Consider the following 25,548-nt stretch of genomic DNA (forward strand, 5'->3'; position numbering starts at 1 on the left):
CCCTCCTCCATTGAGAGAAATGACAATTTAATCCTACCCTCTCTTTTCTGTCCAATAACCAATTCCTAATCCACACCAGAACCTTGCCTCCTATCCCATGACTCTAATTTCTCAGGAGTTTCTCATGAGGAACTTTATCAAAAGCTTTCTGAAAATCTAGATACAATACATGTTTACTCACTCCTTCAAAGAAATGAAGAAAATTGCTGAGGCAAAACTTCCCTTGGCTGAACCCATGCTGACTCTGTCCTATTAAACCATTTTTGTCTATATATTCTGTAATTTTATTCTTTATAATAGTTTCCACTATTTTACCTGGCACTGTTGTCAGGCTTACCGGTCTGTAAATTTCCTGGATCACCCCTAGAACCCTTTTTAAAAATTGGCATAACATTGGCTACCATCCAATTTTCAGGTAATACAGACAATTTTAATGACAAGTTACATATTACTAACAGCATATCATCAATGCTTGAGTTCTTTGAGTACCCTTGAGTGTATGCCATCTGGTCCAGGTGATTTATAACTTTAATTTGTCAATTTGGCTCAATACATCTTCCAGGTTCACTGACATTTCTTTCAGTTCCTCCACATCATCACCCTTGAAAACCATTTTGTACAGGCTGATCTCTTACATCTTCTTCCGTAAAGACAGAAGCAAAGAATTCATTCAGTTTTTCCACAATGGCCTTGTCCTCCCTGAGTGCCCCTTTTGCTCCTTCGTGATCAATGACGTCAAGAGCAGTACTGCATGTGTCAATGTTGACACAGTTCGAAGCATTGGTGCTGAATATCTCTCCAGAGGTATGGATAGAGCCTCAGGAAGAATCTGGGGCTCATCCACAGTTGGTGCAAGTGCCCTCAATACCTCAGAGGATTGCAACTGTAGCATCTGTGCCAGCTCCTCCCTGAGCAGCCAGAGCATAGCTTGCAACTGCTCATAGATGGAAAGCATCAACAAAGGTGGGAGAGCCAGGAGAGAGGCAGCCTTTGAAGGTGTTGGGTGTTGAACCAGAAGCAGGAACCTGTCTGCTCAGAGAAGTGCGCACCAGCACCTCTACCAAAGAGGGAGAGCACTCCTCCGAGTGCTGGTGCTTCTTGGGTACTGGCAATGCCGATACCTCAGAGCTCCCAGCTCTGTGCATTGATGAGGACCGATGCTTATGCTTCTTGAGCTTCCCCTGATGCTCAGCATCATGGTCCTTTGGTGCTGACGAGGATGATGTCTAACTCAGTTTTTGGTGCAATGCTGAGTGATCCCATTGCCTACTTTCAGTTCCTGATATCAAGAGAGGTGGAGACCTCCTCGATGCTGGTGTACTCCCATTGGTAGTCAGTCTTAGCAGCCATCAAGGTCATGCTTCCAGTGCGGATGTTGATGGATTGACCTTTGAGGAGCCAAAAAGTCTCTCAAACTGGACCTTTCATGTCCTCTGTGTCCTCAACTGAATTTGCAAACAGACAGAATAATAGTTAAGATCATGGTCAGACCCAAGGCACCCGATGCACCGAGTGCAGGTCCATCACAGAAATTACCTGATTACACTGGGCGCACCTTTTGAAGCCATTGAGGCTTTTCTTGGACACTGAGAAAAAAAAATTGCGGCCAAATTAAACTCCTCAATTGTGAACTGTAAAACGAGTGGAATTCAAATTGAGGTTGGTGCTCTGGCCTAAACAGGTCTAGCAATTCGTAAAAAGAAAGGAATCTTGAAAAGCCAAAACACTACAAAAATCAAAGGGTAACAGAATAAAATAAAAAAGAAGGAAAATAAAAAAGGGATTAAAATATCCGCACGGGAAGGCACTGAGATTCAGAGAGAAAAACACGATGACATGTCCTTCCTGCTCTGTGGAAAAACAAAGATTGAGTGGCCCATGCTTGCATGCCAGATGTGAAGGCACCAGCGTATGCATGTTGGAATGCTGCTAGAAAATTCTACATTAATCTCACTGGTCAGCGTCCATGCCAGGCTCTGTTGGATGACATCATCCAACTGTGAGGATACAGCTGGCCTACTTGTCCTTGGAGAATAAACTCTTTGTGGGAAAAACTTCTTCTTCGTCTTTTGGGGTTTTTTTTACAATTTGAGAAGTGATATTCTTCATCTAGAATTTGTTAGTCAACTGATACAGTGTACATTATAATAACTGTGGTTATCCTCTTTAAAAAGTAAATTTAACTCAAAAAGATAGAAACTTCAACCTCTTTCACTTCATAAAAATAGCTTGGTCTTTATCTTCTTTTCAGTTAGAGATGCTAATAAATGGTTAAGAAAAATAATCACATTTCAGTAGGGATGTTCACAGGGAAATCAGTTTAGCTTATTTTCATATTTTTGGCCTTTTTTGTTTCAAACATTTGTGTTAATAAAATTGTTTTAGATGTGTTAGAACATTCTAATGCATGCAAATTGATTTTAGGCATGTGAAATAGCTGGTCAACACATATTAAATCGATTAAAGAGCTTAGTTCCAAGACCTGTTAAACGTGAAAAACTGTTTTCTGGATGTTTTATTTCAAGAATTCTAGGCAGCATAAGAAATCTTTCTCACTGAATATCATTACCTTATGAATAAAGGTTTTTAAGTGCTCATTTTACACATCCTATGGCTATCAATGAAGGTAGCCCATTTCTGGTATAAACTCATTTTAGAGAAAAATGTACTTAACAGCTTTTGGAACTCACCTCTTCAATTTCACTTGCATGAATATTTTTAAGGCACACTAAGGAAATGAATGTGTGCTAATAAATGTGCATTCCTACCTTACTACTTCAAAGTAAATCACCTATTAAACTGTAGCAACATTCTCGGGAGAACTGAACTTTCCTTTAAAACAGAGATTTGCAGATCCTGCAAGTTTTTCCTTCTCAAAATCACTACAGTAATTTAAGAAACGCAACCCCGTGCCATATTTTACACTGCTCCTTTGACACAGGACCCAGTGCTTCCACCTTCAAGTGGCCAAGTCTTAAACTCATTCTCAAAATTTGTTAAACTGGTGAACACTAACCCGTGTTGGTTTTCCAAAGCTTGACCACATACTTGTAATTCGGACACAAATACAAATGGAAGGTGACATGGCATGTAGACTTTGTAAACTGAACGTGCATTCTTCACAGATTTAGATCAGGAAATCAGTTTTCAGAACTAAACAGCAATCACGCCAACTCTGCAGACATGAAATGCAATATGGTGGACTGAAGTATGCTAGCTCTGTTTTGAATCTCACAGGTGGAAGAATATTTACAAATAACATTCCCTCATCAACTTGTCTTTTATCTGCTTCACTTAGGACATTGGCAGAAACATTTCTGCATCCTGTCACCCTCGTATCCTGCAGCTTCCCAATGTTAAAAATGAAACAAATTAAAGTAACAGAAAACAGGATTCTGAACACGGCATTTCAGTTTAGATGCTCATGTCGCTAGGTTCTCCGCATTTATGCTTGACATCCGAATCTGAGAGCTGCTCTTGCTCAGAATGGACAGTTGTGTCCCCCCGTTCACTCCGCTGCTCGCCAGAGAGGGATGACGATGTTTGAAATCCACAGCAAAATATCGGTTGACTTTCCAACTCCGCCATTTTCTCTTTATTTCTGATTGCACCTTTAGGGAGAAACTTTAAAAGGTCATTTTTTTATGTACTTTGCTGTTAGGGCACATGCTGACAATCAATATAATTATCAGATAATCTGACTTTTCTCAATGCAATCGACCAGGAAAAAATAACTGAGTGTTCAGAGGAAGGACAATTTTTTTTCTTGGTTGAATTATTAGGTTAACACTTTTAATTTAACCAGTCGAGCAGTCACTTGCTCCATTTTTTAGTTTTCTTTTTTTATATTTATTGGTAGAAGTTTCTTTAGATGTCAAAAGCAACATATATACATTTTAAAATTCTTCAATTCTCAACCAATATTGGTTGGTAGTTACCACAAACAAATTTGTAAATGGGCATGTTAATCTTTCCTTCTATTGCATTGTATTATGGATAGATTAGCAAATTAATCATGGTCTGTAATTGTGATCCTAAACCTATTCTGTGAATGGTCCTTTTATAAAGCCGCGGTAAAAAGTGGCTTGCAGTAGTGTGGGCACATCTGTTGGGCGTGTGTTGGGCCTCTTTTCACCATGGCTGGGAAAAAGGCCATTTTTAATGGGCTGGGAAATGAGCATGCACAAAAATTAAAACTAGCATGCACCTGTTTACGGCCTGAGCCCTTACCGCCAGCCATTGACTTAGCGGTAAGGGCTTATGCATTACCAGTATGGTAACCATGCATCGTGCAACAATGGGGCCGTACTGCCGATTACTGCCGGGAATGCCCCCATGGTAGAAAATAGAAAAATATTCTCTACCACGGGATTTGGCGTGCACTAAACACGGAATTACCACTGGGTGCGGGCACTATCCCAGCAGTAGTGCTGATTTGGTGTATGCTACCCACACATTAACCCTCCCATGGCTTTGTAAAAGGACCCCTGAGCTTTTGAGTTCATTGGATGATGATACCTGACCAGGACACTGAGGGGGGGGGGGCAAGATTTGCCCTGGCACAGCCTCCAAGGTGCCCGGCGCTGGGGTCTCTCTCTCTCTCCTGCTCTTGATGGCACCTGGGTGATCGCATCCTGACAGGAGCAGGAGAGAGAGAAAACTCCAGCACTGGGCCCCTCTTAGAGGCCTTGGAGGATGGAGGAGCAGACAAAGGGCTTCAGGGCCTCTGGTTAGCTGGTGGAGGTCCCCAGGCCCCGCCAGCAGAAAAAGCCTTCCTCTAGTCCAGCACTGTTCTTCGCTCTGCTACATTGCCTGCCCTGCGACTGCTTTTCATATCACGTCGCGCATGCTCGGTTTTGATGAAATTGAGCATGTGCAACGTGAGGGGAAAATTAGCAGCAGGGGTAGGGCAGGCAATGTGGCAGAGTGAACCACAGTGCTGAAGAAAGGCTTCTGCTGGCGGATCTTGGGGACTTCAGCCAACCAAGGTTTGTGGAGATGTGGGGGGGGGGGGGGTGGAGAGCCTGCCCCGGGCCCTCTCAGTCTCTCGGTGGCCCTGTACCTGGCATACACTATGAAAATGCAAACTCAGTAAATTTGCCTCCTTTCTTGAGTGGCATTGTCAATTTATCTTAAATTATTTGGTTTGTATTACTGTTAGTGGGGATTGCAACCCAATAAAAGCCACCTATGAGTGAGATGGAAGGAAGTGTTTATGATTATAATATCTGACCATGATTACTTTGCTAAGCTCTTCTACTAAGAGACAGTACAGTCACATATACACAGCTCCCCTTCTCAAACGTTATCAAACAGAGTGATAGAATAAGTGGCATAGGGGTCTTTTACTAAGCTGTGCTGGCATTTTTAGCTTGCACTAAAATCAGCTGGCACTAAGGGGAGATTATATATATATGGCGTCTAAAAAACTTTTCCAATAAGCGTATTCTATAAGCGGCGCCTAGATTTAGGCGTGGTATAAAGAATATGCTTAGTTGATATCCCTGCGCCTAAAACTATGTGCATCCATTTATACCAACGAAAACATGGCATAAATCCTGGCATGCGTAAATTTTGGAATGAGTCAAGCGACTCGACAAAGCTGCTGTGTTTCGATGCCTAAGCGCCTGCCTCAGGAGTCTAAAGAATATTTTAAAACATATATAAACATATAATAAAATTAGGCGTAATAAAATAAAATAAAACACCAAATATATAGAATGCATATAAATACCACTAAACATATTACAATAGATATGTGCAACAAATCATATAAAGCATGAAATGTACAACTAAAGCAATGGATAAAAGATATAAAAACTAAAGGAATCTACATATGCAAAGGATAAACCAATTTATATTTTGTATATTACTTATCTTTTATTCATTATTTTAGTTCTACAACTATATATATATATGTATTTTTGAATAATAATCATATATGACATACATCTTATTATACTGTTTTATGTCTAGTTACATCTATATGTTTTCTACATGATTGGCATTTTTTATATATGTTATACTTGTATATTGGTATATCCTTTGCATTTTCATTTTTTATGCCTAATTTTACTATATATTTGGGTGTAGCACTGAATATCAGCCATACCCAGATAACTTCCAGATGCTGCCAGACACCCGGATATTCATTGCCAGTACCCAAATTGGGCCAGCACTGAATACACCAGTCTGATATACCAAGCCATGACCGGTCTTTAAAGAAATGCTGAATACCACCGGCTGAATGCTGCTCCCTTAGATTTTAAAACCTGATTTATAAAATAGATTTTTTTTTCATTTGCTATATACATGGAAAGCATTTGATAATCCAATGTCATGATGTTAAATCAATATTGAGAATGGAGGACTCTAACATTTAGGGGGAAAGTTATCAATGTGGGCTGCCATTGTGACGTGTTATTTTACTGTTAACTCCGGTTATTAGTAGCTAGGTCTCATTGCAGAAATTTTTTTTTTTGTTACATTTGTACCCTGCGCTTTCCCACTCATGGCAGGCTCAATGCGGCTTACATGGGGCAATGGAGGGTTAAATGACTTGCCCAGAGTCACAAGGAGCTGCCTGTGCCTGAAATGGGAATCAAACTCAGTTCCTCAGTTCCCCAGGACCAAAGTCCACCACCCTAACCACTAGGCCACTCCTCCTCTGGCCTGTGCTAAAATAGCACAAGTTATCTTAACAGTAGCCCACATTGATAACGATGGGGGTCTTTTGCTATGGTGTGCTAGCGTTTTTAGCTTACACTAAAAATCAGCTAGCGCTAATCACTGAGACATCCATTCTATTCTTATGGGCATCTCAGTATTTACTCCCAGATTCTATATAGCATGTCTAGAGATCTGCACTGAAATCCAAGCATATTCTATAACAATGTGCGTAACTTAATTGGCTTAAGCCAATCAGCATTGTTAACAGCACTTCACAAGCAATAACGAGCACTAATTGGCAATAATTAGAATTTACACTCACAACTCGCTACGCGTATTCTGTAATGCAGTGTGATGCGACTAACTTTTAACGTACATAGGCAAAAAGGGGAGTGGCTATGGGCAGGGAAATGGGTGTTTCATGGGCATTCTAAATTTTAGAAGATGAGAAGGGACCACAAAAGTGGAGGAACACTCAATCCCTACGTAAAAAATAGTCAAGCAATAAGGAGGAACAGGGTGGGCTGGCTGTACCCCCAAAAACCAAGGAAAACATAGATGCAGTTTTAAGTCTTTATTAAGAAGTCATCAAGTCTCTTAATGCACATTACATGTCAAATATCATGTGTTATATTAATGCAATACATGTCAGATTAATTTACAATGGAAAAATATGCAAAACAGATGCAATGCATGCAAAATAGTTCATTATTACGTAAACTTCTACTGCTAGGTGTCATTGGCACCATTTTAATCCCAACACTGGTCCTGCCCCTTACCCCTTGACCACCAATTTCTTTAGGTAGGCCTGTATTGGAGCCTAGGGTGGTTGGGCGTGGGGTCTTCAGATGTAGGGGGAGCATGAACTGGGTTCAGGGGAACCTAGTGTGGGGTGGAAGAATGTTTTTTTGCTGGGGGGAAAGATAAGAGAGGTGGGGTTCTGTTAGACTGTGCTTTTTAATTTTTTTTTAGTTGTTGCACTGGCCCTTGTAAGACATTTTCCCTGTGAGCATTGGGCCCCATGTTGGCAATCCAATGTTCCTAGGGAACAAAATAACACAGCAACAAAGATGGAATGGGAAGCTAACGCACACAATGCAGAACAACAAAAATGAAACAGCACCAAGGGCCCCCAGAACTGGGACAGAGAATGGATCTTTAGTGGAAGACCTGACAATCCATGATTCGGCATCTACACCTGCCTTAGGGGTTTGCACGATTCGCTTGATAGAAAGCTACCCAAATTAAGGGTCCAAAGGATCCCATGTTGGGTTTTCCAATAAAGATCCATTAGCTATCCCAGTTCTTGAAGCCCTTCGTGATGTTCCCATGGTAAACTAAGCAGCAATAAAAGACCAGCTTTTACTGCACCTTAGAAAAGACCCACATTAACGGCCAGCCAAAAGTTATCCTTTAAAAATGAGGCATCAGGGGTATGTTTAAACTTTAGCTGGATAGTGTCTATCTTGATAAAATTATCTGAATCAGTCAGCTGAAGAAATAGCAGGCCTAGGATATCTGGATCTTGTTATTTTTAACCAGTTAAATTCAGTATTTCTGACTTAGCTGGATATATGTTTAACATTCAGTTAAAGATAGTTAGGTATCATTCAGCTCAATATCAACCACAGACCAAGATCAGAACAAAAAGGAAAATTCTGTAGCCAGCTCACACAAATATGCATGCTGATCAAGCAAAGTGGGATAGACCACAAATTGGATTATACTAGACTCCCAGAATTCAATTTATGGTCACATGCAAATCAATTAATAGTAATACCAAAATAAGACCTTACCTCCCCATTCAGGAAACAGTACAGCACTGCGACAACAAAACCCTGTAAAGACAGAAGAAAATGTATACATTTTATCCATTAAGTAGAATGACAGAAAGATGAATCAAATGTGAGGGAAGGTAACCATGAGAAAGTATTGTATACTCTATATTCACCTGGAATGATCCCAGTCCCAACTCAAACACCAGCCTCTCCCGTTTACTGACATTCTCAGGAGAAAAGGCAAACACCGTATAGTGAATTCCAAACAATGGGATTAGCAGCAGTGTGGATCGAGCCAGTCTCCTGTTCCAATAAATTAAAAGGACATTAGTACAGCAATATCTTGTCTTCAAATTGCATGATGATTTTCAATGTTAATTACAGACCTTAACAAAAATAAAAACAGCATATTTATCAGACTTCAGCCTAACATTCATAGATTACTCCTGGAGGAATTCTTCCCCCCCCCCCCCCCCCCCCCAATGTATAATTTTCTTGTGCAGAATTCCCTCATTATAAGGGTTAGCATCTCCTCCCCAGGCACACACAAACCATCCACCTTTTCCAGCCCCCACTCCGTCCATCTTTTTTTTACAGCCCCCCACTCTGTCCATCTTTTTTACAGCCCTCTTCCCTGCACATACACACATCTACCAGAGGAGGCACTGTACAGCTGCACATCAGGCTGCTTCCTGCTCCTTTGCCATCCTGAACCCAACTGTTCCTTTGAGCTTTGTGGGCCTCTGTACAGCTGTGTAGCTTAAAGGAACTGCCAGGGACCAAGGTGGCAGAGGAGGAAGCAGCTTGATGTGCGGTTGTACAGCTCCTCCTCTTGCTGTGCTGGAGCGGTGAGTGTGCATGGAAGGGGGGAGGCAAACAAAAAGCAGATTACACACAATTCTGCACAGTCTACGGAAGTGGGGAATTCGGTGCAAATTTTGCATTGATCAATAGTGCAGAATACCCCCACGAGTCATGGATGGCCATTACCTGTTCATCGTCAACATTATCAGAATCTAGTTTTTTAAGCTCTTAGTAATAGTATATTCTCTACATTTTAATGCTCCAAAATGCATCTGTCTATTTTGGGAGGAAAATTAATTGTGATGCATTAGGGTGATCATTTTTACCAAAGCCGGTCTTTTTGCACTATTACAAGTAGTGATGCCTGACAATACTTTGATGGTTCTATTTCATTTTAGCTGATTTCACTAGCTTATATTAAAACAATACAATAATACCTTGTATGGTGTTTGGAAATACTTCGGCCGATATTCAGCCAGTGGCGGTCAGCGTCTTATATGTTCGTCACTGGCTGTATTCCTGGATATTCAGTACCAGGCCATGTCCAGGCACTGGCACTGCATATCCAATTATAGATTGTCACTAAAGCTTATGCAGTTAAGTGCAATATTCAGTCCTTAACCAAATAAGGTGAGCCGCTTAAAGGTAGGACTGCTATTTATGTAGCTCGATTTAAGCAGTTATCTTATGCAATCAAGGCTGAATATGGGCACTTAATAAGCCTCTCCTGCCCTCTTAAATATCAGCTGGACTGTCTTTAGCAAAGTCTAGAATCCACCGCTAACAAAAGTTGCACAATCCCATATTTGATCCGTAAATCGACATTGATCAGGAGTTTCTTTAATATGCCTGGATCTTTCAATGGATTCCTGTAACCAGTTACATCAAAGAATGAGAGTTATAAGTATTTATGACTTTTGCACTGAAGATTCTATACAGTCTGATTTTTCTCTCCCTTGGAAGGTTCATTAGAAAAAAAATAAACAAAAATACTTAGGACAAGTTTAAGGATCATACAAAAACAGAGATTAAAACTATCTTCATCAAAAGATGAGACTTAAAGACCTAAGTTGATCTACTTATTTATTTATTTATTTTATTTATTCATTCTTATATCCCACAGTAGCCAAAGCTAAATTTCATTTCAATGTGGCTTTAAATAAACGATGATATAAACTTTTACATTTAAAATGTTGCAGTTTCTAGTTACTATTACTACTACTATTTAGCATTTTTATAGCGCTACAGAGCTTACGCAGCGCTGTACAAACATAGAAGAAAGACAGTTCCTGCTCAAAGAGCTTACAATCTAATAGACAAAAAATAAAGCAAGGAAATCAATTAATGTGTAGAGGAAAGAGGAGAGGAGGGTAGGTGGAGGCGAATGGTTACAAGTCAAAAGCAATGTTAAAGAGGTGGGCTTTCAATCTAGATTTAAAGATGGTCAAGGATGGGGCAAAACGTAGGGGCTCAGGAAGTTTATTCCAGGCATAGGGTGCAGCGAGGTTGTCAGAATTAGCCCCAGAAATTCATGTCAGGCCATGTCTGAGCACTGGCACTGAGGGGCCCTTTTACTAAGCCACGTAGGCGCCTACACGCACCCAATGCATGCCAATTCAGAGTTACCGCCCGGCTACCACATGGCCCGGGTGGTAATTTTATTTTTTACGGCATGCGGCAGAAACTGGGCAGTAATCATCATTCTACGTGCGCAGACAATTAGCACATGGTTAACACGTGAGACCATACCGCTAAATCAATGGACGGTGGTAAGGTCTCAGACCCAAAATGGATGCACGCCAATTTTTTATTTTGCCACACTTCCTTTTCGGCAAAAATAAAAAAACAGGCCTTTTTTACAGGCGTGCTGAAAAATGGATCTGCTTGTGCCCAAAACATGCGCCTATACTAGCACAGAAGGCAAAAGTAGAGACTAATAGACGATTCACCACTGGAGTATTCTGGGAGCGTCAGACTAGAGGTCAGATTCTCAGTCCTGGGGAGACAGGAAGATACAGCGTTACCACAGTGCTACGTGATCAGTGAGTTGACAACACATATACAAGTAGGACTCTTCGTTTTGCATTCATTACTTGGTGTATTTACTGACCCCTGATGCAGACGCTTTTTAGCGTCGAAACACGGCCTGTGTCGGGTGGTTATCTCTGATATAATAAAGACTGTTGGACTCACGTCTCCAGTGGTGAATCGTCTATTAGTCTCTACTTTTGCCTTCTGTGATTCGTCATCGTAGAGAACTTTTCCTGTTCTATATTTTGGCCTATACTAGCACAGCCCATTTTTCAGCACTCCTTAGTAAAAGGACCCCTGAATATCCAAGGCCTTACTCCGGCTGTCTGAGCTTATGTGGGTCCCGGATGAGGATGCAACAGCCATTTTGAAGCAGCTTCCAACATGGGCAGGAGAAAGTGGGTATCAGTCCTGCCCATTTACCACTGGACCAGCAGGGATTTCTCAAAATAGGCCCTGGGGGCGGGGGGGGGGGGGGCAATGAGGAGGGGCCGGGCTTACATTGCTCTGTCTTCTGGGGGTGGATGAGAGGGGAGATCAGGCCAGGGGGCAATGTCTTCCATTTCAGCATGGTGGGAGGGGGGGATCAGAACAGGGAGCAGCTGGAATCACAGAAGATAACTGGGCACCAGTCAATATTTAGACTGGTGCCTGGTTACATTCCCCATATAATGTTAAGATGACCTTTTTTTCTGTCCTAACTTTATGTGGGTTTCTAGCCAGTCAGCGGATTGAATATCACCACAAACTGTCTAGGTGGCCACACCATTCAAAATACGCTCTCGGCCCTTCCCTAACTTCACCAGTTAGGGGGTTGGCCATTAAGAGACAATATTCAGCGGCACTATCCATCTAAGTGCTGCTGGATATTGCGACTTAGCCTTGGACAAATGATTTAAAACACTAGGAGCCAGTTCTAGTGGTTTAAATTACTTTGAATATCTACACCTTAAGTTTGGAAACCTAAGAAGAGAGGAAAGACAGAGAGGAAGTGACAGATACACTTAAATATCTCAAATAAGCAAGTAAGCTATATGAAGCAAATCACTGAAGAATAATCTAGGGAGTAGTCTTCTAAGCTTAAACAGAAGCCAGCAAGGAATTGAGTGGAGTTCACTCCTGCCCAGATTACCCCCTATACCACTAAAGATGCTAAAGTAGGCCAGGGGGGACTACAATCTTGTTGGGAAGATCTAGAAGCAGGGTACAATCTTGTTGGAGGGGTCAGGAAGAGCCCAATCCTTTTAGGGGTCCAAGAGGGGGATAGGAATTGGGGGGTGGGACTGACAGATCCCCTTATGCAAGTCTCAGCTGAATATTAGCTGGGACCCATACTTATAAGTGCCAATGTCCAGTCAGACCCGAATATTCAATGCCAATGTTTGAACATGGCCTGGTATTGACTATCCAGGTCTTATTTAGCCAGCGACTGTCAGTGCTTAAAAAACCACTGTCCACTGTTGGAAGAATATTGACCGGGAAGTTTCTGAAGATGCAGGAAGCTCAATTCTAGGGAAGATTTGCAAACAATCTTTTTTTTGTGGGTGGGGGGGTGGGGTGGGGACTTGATTACAACTTCCAATTATTTATGTGCTGGGGGAAGTGCAAAAATGCACTTTACTGCACTGGCAAACTATATAATAAAGTTTAGCATTCACGTGAGTGCCCTCTTCTGTATGCTAAGTATAGTGAGATATATAAGAAGGCCATACCATGTACTTCAAACTATTTGAAAAATTGTTGGCAGAAGGGTGCAATAATATGCATGTCCACAGAGACAACTGAAGAAATATCATTTCTAAATGACATTAGCACATTAATGTTGAATAATGTAGTATGTTCAAACTACATGCTATTTAGTGAATTCTATTTATAACAGTCTTGCTTTGACCTAGTGTTCACTTATTAAATAAGCTTGCTATTTGGAGATGACAAGCTAAATAGTGTGATCACACTACATCGGCCTTGCCCTTGAGAGGTGTCAGCTACCTGAAAAGAATGGGCCTAAAACCTGAAGACTGTGGACAGAAGAGAAGCCTTTACAAATATGTCAATGGGCCAATTGTTCTTTCTGTTTGCAAGAATAAAATACAGCTAATACACACACTTTTTGGACAAATTCTAATACCTAAATATATATTCATATCAAACAAATAAAAAAAAAACAGTTCTATATCACAGAAAAACTTCAAGCATTGCTCCAATGTGCAAGGGACATTGTACTTGCATCTGAAACAATCAGGCTGAACTGTATCAGTGAAAGATCACAGCTTATGCCACAGGTAGATTCAAACTATAAACAATATCAGAGGTAATCTCCTATAAAGTTTACTCAATATCTAGAAAATTGGGAGATTCTGAGCATAGAGCATAGGTACGTCCTAGCAAAATATTCAATCTTAGGGAAAAGATATTATATATATATATATATATATATATATATATATATATATATATATATATATATATATATATATATATATATATAAAGAGGAAAGGCCTCAAGAAGCCCCCAGCATAAGTTTTAACTTCGGGGGCTGGACTTCATCATCGGCCAAAAACCTCTTAAAGCTCTTTAATTCTCACAGATCTCTTAAATCTTGAGCTCCATATTATTCTTATCAGTGCAAAATCCAAGTTACTTAGCTTGTCTGCTATTTTCTGTTGTGCGGGTCCTTCTACACCTCGATATCCAACCTCGGCCTACAATGGCCAGCATTTCGGTGACCTGCTTCAGGGTCCTGTGGTCCGTGTATTATCTCCGCACAGGACCCTGAAGCAGGTCACCGAAACGCTGGCCATAGTAGGCTGTGGTCGGATATTGAGGTGTTTTTTATATGATAATTTACTTGTACCCTTTGGTGTACTCTTAAGCATATTTTATTGTATATTAATGGTTCATGCCATATCCACTGCAAAGATATGTTCTTGTTCTTTTACTTTTTTTAGCATTTATGTTTTTAGACTCCTGAGGCAGGCATTGTTGCCGAAACACGGTGCCATGTCAAGTCCTTTTATACAATAAACTTGTGTTGACACATCTCTATCATCCACGTGTTTTCTTCTGGAAGTGTCCTGTTGACTACACTACTCTGCCTCTTCAGCATCTGCTCTTCATAGGTTCTACATTCTTCCACTTTTGTTGTATTCCTAATGTAGGCGCAACATTATTCTATAAATGGCGGTCAGCTTGGAGTGCTGTTTATAGATTAATGCTTAGAACTCTTTTTTTTTTTTTGGTGCTGATTTTTCAGAGCCAGGTTGGATTCTGAATCCAGGAGCATCCAGTAAGGGGACATTACAATATGATGCAATGTAGGATGGGCTTAGGTGTCTGTTACAACTACTGGATGTTCTAAATCTGTATTTTGAAGGGAACCATAAAAGGTCCTGCAAAACAAGGCAAAAGGGTTGGAGATTTTTACCAGTGATGGCACAATGAGTTGTTTAAGGAGTTATGGTGTACAAATTGGAATTGAGATGCCCAGGTTGGGATTTGTCAAGGTCTGCTAGTACCAACTAAGACCCTGTTCTAAAATATACATATGGGACTGGACATGTATGTGCTGGTTACATGTGATGAGATTATCCATTTTATTAGCATCAACATATAAAATATCAATGGGTTCAATACAGCAACATAAATGTATATGTCAAGACATTTTAGAAAAATACATTTTTGTTTTCCGAAGTTTTTACAAAGTCCAATATCCTTTTCAAATATTGTTTTCATGGCGTGGGACATTGGGGTTTTAAACAGGGTGTGCAATACAAAACAAGCAATGTTTTCTAACTTAGATGTCTCCAAGAGCAGGAGTAAAGGCAGAAGTGCATTTCCCTTCTGAACTGGGGAATGTACTTACATTATTTCACCCCACACTAGACCCATACAAAACACACCCAGACCATCTTGTGGGCAGACAGCATGGTGGACCATTCAGATCTTTATCTGCCGTCATCTACTATGTTCTCATGTTATCTGTCCTGACATACCCAGATCCTTATCCAGGTACCAGTGCTGAATATTGACCATACCAGCTAACGTCTAATATGTTGATATTCAACACTGTTAATTGCTGTATATCTGGGACTAACTTTAAATATTGTCACCAGAGTTTGAAGTCAATCCTGGCTGTGGTGTTTATATATTGTATGTTTAAAAGCAAGTGATGATAAAATCCACCCCCCCCCCCCCCCCCCCCCACCCAGCAAACACACACATTTTACATTCATACCCTGTGAAGTAGACAAAACTTGACAGAATTATACCTTGCTTGAAGAACCTGATAAAGGTGTTTCTCTAGAAGTAGATTCAGATTCTAATGCCCTTCTTCCCTATTCTATTTTCACCAGACTATGGGCTTCATTTATTAAATATTTATCCATTTTTTTATTTTCTTTTTCTTATAAAATAGATTATAGCAATCAGTTTCAGCACCGCAAGCCAGGGAAATGAAATACACTCACACTGTGAGAGCAAGAGGTATGGCAGCAATCAGAATAATGCCATCTCATCATCAGAAGAGTACCTTGAGCTACATTAACTTCAACATGAGTGCTGTCTTCATCATTGTCCTCATTGTGGTTATGGCTGCCCCTAGGTTCACTGAAAACTAGCAGCTCTTGAATGTGAGTAAGCTTTTCAAACTGACCTAGATTATCTAAAGAAAATTGAGTAATTGATTTTCAGAAATACATACTTTTCAATGTGTTTTTAGAGGATATCTACCAGTGAACCAAAAAAGAAAACTGGCTATGGTTAACAGACAATATTCAATCAGGGTCCCTTTTAGCAATCTGAGGCAAAAGGGGCTGGTGCTGGCTTCGGCGCGTGTTTTACATGTGCACCAAGGCCCCCTTTTACCGCAGCTGGTAAAAGGGAAGTTCTCGCTTTCCTGCAGGAAATGGTCGTGCAGCAAGTAAAGCACTTGCCGCTTGGCCATTTCGGGGGGGGGGGGGAGGAGTTCTTCTGCCACCCATTGGGTTGGCAGTAGGGGCTCCCATGGTAACCTGGCAGTAACCAGGCAGTGTGCGGCACTGCCCGATTACCACCAGGTACAGTCTGGCGCTACAAAAATAAATACATTTTTGTAGCAATGAAAATGATGGCACGGTAGAGGTGGAATGTACCGCTGCTGCGATAGCCTGGTGGTACTTCCATTATAGCCAGTGGTAAGCCCGCTTACCACCGCTTAGTAAAAGGAGCCCTCAGTTCTCATTATTATTAAGAAAATCTCTTTTTCCATTTGCTGCCCCTTCATATTTACAATAAGGACATACCATATTCTACCAAGGCATTTGATTTAACTTGACTGCATTTTTCTAGTTATTGACTACTAGGAAAAAAGGCCCTGTTTCTGACACAAATGTAACGGGCGCTAGCAAGGTTTTCCTCGGAGTGTGTGCTCCCATGTTTTTTCAGTCCCCCAGTATAGTACTCTTATGTATTTATAGAAATTTGAGTCTGCCTTTGGAAGCAATCCTAATTTAAATAGAACCTCTTCCAGCATCCCTTCCTTTTCCAGTTCTGCACAGCGCCTGCATCAGGGGTCAATTGAGTAGTGATTTTTAGAGAGCAGCTAGGGCTTTCTTCTTTGGTGGTGACAAGTTGGATGAATGTCCCGCTTCTTACAAATAAGATATGCTGAATCGCTCAGTGAAACTAGAACCAGAACGGTCCCTTCATACTCTGATATAGAGCAGGTTCATGCACTGAGTGCAGAATAAAGAGCCACCTACCCTCCTCTCTTCCTTCCCGTTCACATTAATTGATTTGATTTGCTTACTTTATTTATTTTTTGTCTATTAGATTGTAAGCTCTTTGAGCAGGGACTGTCTTTCTTCTATGTTTGTGCAGCGCTGCGTATGCCTTGTAGCGCTATAGAAATGCTAAATAGTAGTAGTAGTAGTAGCTCTCCATGCTACCATTTTACCATTTATCTTAAATTTGTCATTCCACCACCTGGAGTTATTAATGAATATTGATCACTAGGATCTTAGAAAGTAATTTATGAATTGACTGTACAGTAGCTCCTTTGGGTTTTGCTTCACAGTCTTATATGAACTGGGCATACCCAAAAGTTCATGGAGAGTTGTTGGATGCATCATTTGCTCTTCTACTCAGAACCAACAGTGGGGTCTATAATAAAAAAAAATCAAATAATAATACATGATAATCTTTAAATAAAATTACAAAATCAGTAAAATCGGTATTGCTTGCCTTTTGAGGGAACTTCAGTTAAGCAAATAAGAACAGCCAAACTGGGTAGACCAATGGTCCATCTAGCCCAGTACCTTGCTTCCAACAGTGGCCAATCCAGGTCACAAGTACCTAGTAGAAACCCAATTAGTAGCAACATTCCATGCTGCCAATCCCAGGGCAAGCAATGGCTTCCTCCATGTCCATCTCAGTAACAGACTATAGACTTTTTCTCTAAGAACTTGTCCAAACCATTTTTAAACCCAGCTACACTAACCACTGTTACCACATCCTCCTGCAGTGAGTACCAGAGCTTAACTATTCTTTGAGTGAAAGAAAATATTTCCCGCTATTTGTTTTAAAGGTATTTCCATGTAATTTCATTGAGTGTCCCCTGTTCTTTGTACTTTTTGAAAGAGTGAAAAATCGATTCACTTTTACCTGTTCTACACCACTCAGCACTTTACAGTGGAGGAATGGCCTAGTGGTTAGGGTGGTGGACTTTGGTCCTGGGGAACTGAGGAACTGAGTTCGATTCCCACTTCAGGCACAGGCAGCTCCTTGTGACTCTGGGCCAGTCACTTAACCCTCCATTGTCCCAGGTACAAATAAGTACCTGTATATACTATGTAAACCCCACAGAAAGGCAGCATATCAAGTGCCAGTTCCCTTTCCCTATTTGAGATTCTAGACGGAATGTTGCTACTATTGGAGATTCTGTTGCTACTATTGGAGATTCTACATGGAATGTTAATGTTGCTATTCCACTAGCAACATTCCATGTAGAAGCCTGCCCTTGCAGCCGCGCAGGCTTCTGTTTCTGTGAGTCTGACGTCCTGCACGTACGTGCAGGACGTCAGACTCACAGAAGCAGAAGCCTGCGCGGCCGCATTGCTGGTCTGCAAGGGGAGGCTTCTACATGGAATGTTGCTAGTGGAGGAGTAGCCTAGTGGTTAGTGCAGTGGAACATAGAATGTTGCTGCTATTTGAGATTCTGGAATGTTGCTACTAGTGGAGATTCTGTTGCTACTATTTGAGATTCTACATGGAATGTTAATGTTGCTATTCCACTAGCAACATTCCATGTAGAAGCCTGCCCTTGCAGCCGCGCAGGCTTCTGTTTCTGTGACGTGCAGGACGTCAGACTCACAGAAGCAGAAGCCTGCGCGGCCGCATTGCTGGTCTGCAAGGGGAGGCTTCTACATGGCATGTTGCTAGTGGAGGAGTGGCCTAGTGATTAGGGTGGTGGACTTTGGTCCTGAGGAACTGAGTTTGATTCCAACTTCAGGCACAGGCAGCTCCTTGTGACTCTGGGCAAGTCACTTAACCCTCCATTGCCCCATGTAAGCCGCATTGAGCCCGCCATGAGTGGGAAAGCGTGGGGTACAAATGTAACAAAAATAAAATAAAATCATATCCACCTCAGCCATCTCTTTTTCAAGCCGAAGAGCCCTAACCTCATTAGCCTTTCCTCATAGGGGAGGAGTTCCATTCCCTTTATCATTTTGGTTGCTCTTCTTTGACCATTTTCTAATTCCGCTATATATTTTTTTAGACACAGTAACCAAAATTGAATGTAATACACAAGGTGAGGTCGAACCATGTAGCAAAACAAAAGGCATTATAATATTCTCGGTCTTATTTTGCATCCCTTCCCTAATAATTCCTAGCATCCTGTTTGGTTTTTCTTTTGGCTGCTGCCGCACACTCAGCAGAAGATTTCAGCATATTGTCTACAATAACACCTAGATTTTTTTCTTGGGTGCTGACTCCTAAGGTAGACCCTATCATCAGGTAAGTATGATTCAGATTATTCTTCACAGTGTGCACCACTTTGCATTTGTCCACATTAAATTTAATCTGCCATTTGGATGCTCATTCTTCCAATTTCCTAAGGCATTCCTTCAATTTTTCACAGTCTGCATGCGTTTCTGACAACCTTGAATAATTGTGTTAATTGGCAAATTTAATCACCTCACTTGTCATTCTGTTTTCCAGATCATTTATAAATATGTTAAATAGAACCGGTCCCAGTACAGATCCCTGCAGCACCACTATTCATGCTCCTTGACTGAGAAAAATGGTTATTTAGCCCTACCCTCTGTTTTCTGTCCAATTACCAGTTCCCAATCCATAGAAGGACATTGTTTCCTATCCCATGACTTTTAATTTTCTCAGGAGTCTGTCATGAGGAACTTTGTCAAAAACTTTCTGAATATCTGGATAGAGTACATCAACTGGCACACCTTTATCCATATGTCTATTCATGCTTTCAGAGACATGAAGCAAACTGGTGAGACAAGACTTCCCTTGCCTCAAAATTGTCAGGGAGAGATTAAATATATCAGCATTTACTCATGAAGAAGTGGAACCTGTGCAGAGTGTCAGGTAAAAAAAGAAAAACAACAAAAACAACAACAACAACAACAACAACACAATGCAAGTCTTCAAAATCACAGAATGGGAGATAACATTGACTCCAAAAAGCCACATTTTCCAATGAATATTATTATTGTGGGAAGGAAAAGAAGGAAAACTGATCTGCATTTATTTAATTTTTGTATTAGTAATGTTTTCTGTGCAGACTCAGCTTCATTAAACATTTAACAATAAGTTCATTGTAAATATTTCCTTAATTATTACTTCGAAAGGAGTGAAGCCTGTGAAAACTGGGATTGCTTTAATCAGTGGGATTTGAATTAGAGACTAAAGTATATGTATTGTTAAATAATTTCTGGTTTTTAAAAGAGAGAGAATGTAATCAGATGTATTATTTCTAACTAAAAATACATATCTGGACAATAAGTATGTTCTCAATGAAATGAATTGACTATATACCGTATTTGGTCTTGAAGAAGCCAACCAGATGATCAATGTGGAATAATGAATTAGATGAGTAATATCTGGGGATAATCAGGTTAATACCATGTTTTCTTTTTCTGTTTACTGTTTAATTGATCTCCTTGACTTATTTCACTCTCCCTATTTTTCTTCACTTTGTGGTCTAAGAAAGAGAAAGATTGTATATAATCCATTCGTCTAGTTGGGATTGTTTTCTTCTTATATTGTATTAATGTGCAGTCATCTCTGTATTACTGTTTGCAAGTGACCCTTGTAAAATGAAAAATTATAAATAAATGATTTTAAAAAATAATAAGTTCATTGTGTAGAAATTTTCAAAATCAATAAAGCAAAAGTCTTAAATTTTCTACATGTTGCATTTATTATAGTGAAATGTGAGTTTTCACAGTGTACTATGGTATTCTTATGAAATAAGGGAGCCCTTTTACTAAGCTGTGCTAAAAGGTGGCCTGCGCTATGATAGCACATAGGCTTCCCCACATACAGAGGCCATTTTTATCACAGATGCAAAATGGCCGAATTTCATTTTCACAATTAATGGTGATGTGCTAATTTCCAATTTAGCATGTGCCCATTAGAGCACAACCTGTTAACGACATCTATTTAATAGGTGGAAAGGGCTCACATCCGCTAATCAGTAGGCACATGGCAATATAGCTGCGCCAACTGATTAGCACTGGGAAAGCCCACTCTCTGCCCCCAGAGCTAAAAAACAAAAAGTATTTTTTAGCATGTTGGAAGTGTGCGAAGATGCCAATACTAGCACAGGATGCCTGAGCGTATACCGATACTCAGGTAGAAAAGAGAAGGTTATTAGTACAGTCAGAGACCAAAGCAAAACAAAAAGCATATGTGGATCTTTAGGAACAGGATAAAGGTGAATCTTTATTGAGTGGACCTGACATGGTCCGTGTTTCTGTGACCAAGCGCCTGTGTCAGGGTTCATAATATTGTTGAATATTGATGCGTATGAAAAACGTGACATCAACGTTTAAATGGTGCTAAAATCGTTGGGAGATAAAACCACTTTTATGTGTAAAGAACCCCAAAAGTCCTGCTGCAAGGAGTCCGTTACATCGAAAATACCGCCAAAACGGAAACAAATGGAGATATAATGGACTCCTTGCAGCAGGGCTTTTGGGTTCGTTACACGTAAGAGCGGTTTTATCTCCCAACAATTTTAGCTCCATTTAAATGTTGATGTCACGTTTTTCATACGCATCAATATTCAACAATATTGTGACCCCTGATGTAGGCGCTTGTTCACTGAAACATGGACCGTGTCGGGTCCACTCAATAAAGATTCACCTTTGTCCTGTTCCTGAAGGTCCACTTCTGCTTTTTGTTTTGCTTCAGCTGCCGATACTCAGCAGCACTTAGGGGTCCTTTTACCACGTTGCAGTAAAACAGGCCCTGTGGTGGCATTCACACATGGATTTGCCACACGCCAAGGCCCCTTTGATCTCAGCAGGTATTTTCTTTAAAAATTAAAATGGCTGTGCAATAAGTACACATTTGCCGTGTGTCCATTTCCAGGGGGAGCCCTTATCACCTCCTACTTCTAAAATACAATGAGGCCGATTTTGAAAGCGATTTAAGCAGGCAGAGGCCTCTCCTGCCCACTTAAATAGCTTCTCGCCACTTAACCAAGGATATTCAGTGGAACTTAACCAAACAATGCTGCTGACTATTCCCTGAGGCTGCCCAAAACAAAAAGTGTGCAGGTCAGGGTGGCACTGGGGAGGAGCCCTAGGTTATGTGGGTGCTGGCAGTATTCAGTGCCAGTACCGCATAGCTAAGTGGTTTCTTTTAGTAAGGCCGCTTAGCTATGAGGGTGCCAGCTCTGAATATCAGGCCAGCACCTGCATAACTTTTTTTTCTTAAAAAATAAAAAAGTCCCCGAGCCCCATCCCACCCCCATACATTTTCCCTCTATTTATTTTATTTATTTGTTGCATTTGTATCCCACATTTTCCCACCTATTTGCAGGCTCAATGTTGCATACATAGTACCATGATGGCGAAAGCCAATTCCAGTGTCAGAAATACAGAGTGGTAAATTGCGTTAAAGTTCATGAGTAACAGAGTATGTTAGGTAGTTGGGGAGGAAGAATTGAGTGTCCTGTCCTGGTACAAGTTTTGTTGTGTTGCAGGGTTTGGGTGTTTAGGTTGGATTGTTGTGGTAAGCCTTCTTGAACAGATTGGTCTTTAATGACTTCCGAAAGGTTGTTAGGTCATGCATTGTTTTCGTGATGTTTGGTAGTGCATTCCATATTTGTGTACTTATATAGGAGAAGCTGGATGCATATGTTGATTTGTATTTTAGTCCTATGCAGCTTGGGTAGTGGAGATTTAGGAATGTGCATGCTGACCTGTTTGTGTTTCTGGTTGGTAAGTCTATGAGGTCTGTCATGTAGATCGGGGCCTCGCCGTGAATAATTTTGTGAACCAGGGTGCAGATTTTGAACAAGATTCATTCTTTGATTGGGAGCCAATGCAGTTTTTCACTTAGGGGTTTGGCGCTTTCGTATCTCGTTTTCCCAAATATGAGTCTGGCTGCGGTGTTTTGGGTAGTTTGAAGTTTCTTCGTAATTTGTTCATTACATCCAGCATAGATTGCATTGCAGTAGTCTAGGTGACTTAGCACCATTGATTGTACCAGGCTGCGAAATATTTCCCTCGGGAAGAAAGGTTTTACTCGTTTGAGTTTCCACATTGAGTGGAACATTTTCTTTGTTGTATTTTTCACTTGGTTCTCTAGCGTAAGGTTTCAGTCAACGGTGACTCCAAGAATTTTCAGGTTGTTTGAGAGAGGAAGAGTGTAATCTGGGGTGTTTATAATGGTGGGTTTGTATGTATTGTGTTGTGATGATTTGATGAGACAATGTGTTTTTTCTGCGTTGAGTTTTAGTTGAAATGCATCTGCCCATGAGTTCATGATTTGCAGGCTGAGATCGATTTTGTTTGTGATTTCTGTTAGATCGTGTTTAAACGGGATGTATATCGTGACATCATCTGCGTAGATGTAGGGGTTGAGGCCTTGGTTGGATAGGGATTTGGCTATTGGGGTCATCATTAGGTTAAAGAGGGTCGGCGATAGTGGTGAGCCTTGGGGTACTTCACATTCTGGTTTCCATGGTGATGATATATTCAAATTTGATATCACTTGGTAGGGTCTTATGGTAAGGAATCCCTTGATCCAGTTAAGTACCCTTCCCCCAATCCCGAAAAATTTTAGAATGTTTAATAGTATTTTATGGTTTACCATATCCAACACACTAGACATGTCGAATTGTAGTAGGAGTACACTTGTTTGAATTTGGTTAGGAGAGTGATTATTACTGTTTTGGTGCTGTGGTTGGAGCGAAATCCTGATTGTGATTTGTGTAATATTGAGAATTTGTTTAAGTAGTCGGAAGTTGCTTGGTTACCATGCTTTCCAACGGTTTGACTACCAGGGGGATGGATGCTACCGGGCAATAGTTGGTGATTTCATTTGCTTTTTTCTTTGGATCTTTAGGTATTGGGGTGAGCAGTATGTTGCCTTTATCCTTAGGAAAGAATCCATGTTGCAGCATGTAGTTTAGGTGTGATGTGAGGTCTGCTATGAAGTGTTGAGGGGCTGATTTTATTAGGTAGTTGGGGCATGTGTCCAGTTTGCAATGGGATTTGGCGAATCTGTTGCTCGCTCGTGCTATGATTTCTTTGGTGAGGAAGGCGAAGTTTATCCAGATTCGGTCTGCTGGGTATTCTCCAAGGATTGGGTCCATGCAGTCCATGAATTTTTCAATATCAGTGGTGTACTGTGGTAATGTAGTGCGTAGGTTTGCAATCTTATCGTTGAATTATTTAGTAAGTTTGTCTGTGGATGGCGCATCTATGTTGGTTGTGGTAACAAATGTGGTATCTAGTAATTTATTCACAAGTTGGTATAATTTATGCGTGTCTTTGTAGTGTGGCCCTATCTTGGTTTTATAGTAACACTTTTTAATTTGTCTTATTGCACATTTGTATTTTCTTTGCATTTGTTTCCATGCATTGTATGTGTGTGCTTCTTTTATCTTTGTCCATGCTCGTTCAAGCCTCCTGGTTTGTGTTTTTAGTTTTTTTCAGTTGTGTCGAGTTGTGTCTACATGAGGCTCTTCTTTGTAGTGGTGCTATATTGTCTAATATGCTTCTGCATCTGGTATCCCAGTGTAGGAGATAGTGTTTCGAGTCCGTTTGTGCTGCCCATTTGTTGTTGTATATCTGGTGCCAAAATATTACAGTCTGCTTGGCCTCTCGTAGTGTAAATTGTGCGTTCATGTGTGTGGTGTGAGCCTTTTTTTTCGCCATTGTAGGGATATGTTTAATTTGTGGTGGTCCGACTATGGTGTTTCAGTCCATTTTTTATCTGATGGTATTAGATATAGGTCGGAAGTCAGTTTATATGTAATAAGGTCGAGTGTGTGTCCTTTGACATGGGCTGCTTGCATTTGTGACCAGTTAAGGCCCCATAATTGGAGGAATTCCAAGCATTCCCATGCATTGGTAGAGTTTGGGTCTTCTAGGTGTAGGTTTATGTCACCTATTATAAGTAAGTTAGATAGACAGGTGTTTGATATAAAGTCCATGAAGTGTGTCTGGCAGTCATACCAGTTCCCTGGTAGTCTAGAAAACAATACACAGTTTAAGTGGTTAAGTAGTGTTGAATGTTGGATTCTAACTGAGGCGATTTCAAGTTGGGGTGTTATGGACTCTGCAACGGTTTATATGGTGAAATGGGATCTGTGGATTAGTGCTATGCCTCCACCTCTTTTTTCTTTTCTTGTCCAGTGAGTGATTTTGTAGCCTGGGGTGCATAGATCAAGGATTATGGGGTCCTTTTGATCATGGATCCAGGTTTCGGTAATTAGTAGGTCAAGATTGTCTGACATGATCCAGCCTGCTATTATTGTTGTTCTGTTAACTGTATCCCACTTTAAATTTTTGGTAGGGGCCTGCTGTTTTCGAGGTTGTATTGATTTTTGTTAATTGTCTTTTCTCTTGTAGTATGGGTTTGTTATGATTTTTCTTTCCTTTGTGTTGATTTTGTCCTCGTATTGGAGGTCTTCCATTATTTTGGTTATTGTTCATTTGGTAGGATGTGTTATATCTGGGCAGTCTATTGATGTTGTGTATTGTGGGTATAATATTGGTTTCTGTGAGAGGGGTGGTTAGTGTATAG

General features: G+C 40.7%; 1 protein-coding gene across 1 annotated transcript in view; it reads right to left on the reverse strand.

The window, feature by feature from the left end:
* Nucleotides 1-3,422: 3,422 nt before the first annotated feature.
* ADCYAP1R1 (ADCYAP receptor type I) overlaps nucleotides 3,423-25,548 on the reverse strand; it is a 273,281-nt gene continuing 251,155 nt past the window's right edge. The window contains exons 13-15 of the mRNA XM_030189904.1: nucleotides 8,621-8,750; nucleotides 8,466-8,507; nucleotides 3,423-3,611 (exon numbers count right to left, since the gene is read on the reverse strand). Of these exons, the coding sequence (XP_030045764.1) occupies nucleotides 3,423-3,611; nucleotides 8,466-8,507; nucleotides 8,621-8,750 (361 nt within the window). The remainder of the gene's footprint in view (nucleotides 3,612-8,465; nucleotides 8,508-8,620; nucleotides 8,751-25,548) is intronic.

The sequence above is a fragment of the Microcaecilia unicolor genome, chromosome 1, assembly GCF_901765095.1.
Source record: "Microcaecilia unicolor chromosome 1, aMicUni1.1, whole genome shotgun sequence".
NCBI classification, from domain to species: domain Eukaryota; kingdom Metazoa; phylum Chordata; class Amphibia; order Gymnophiona; family Siphonopidae; genus Microcaecilia; species Microcaecilia unicolor.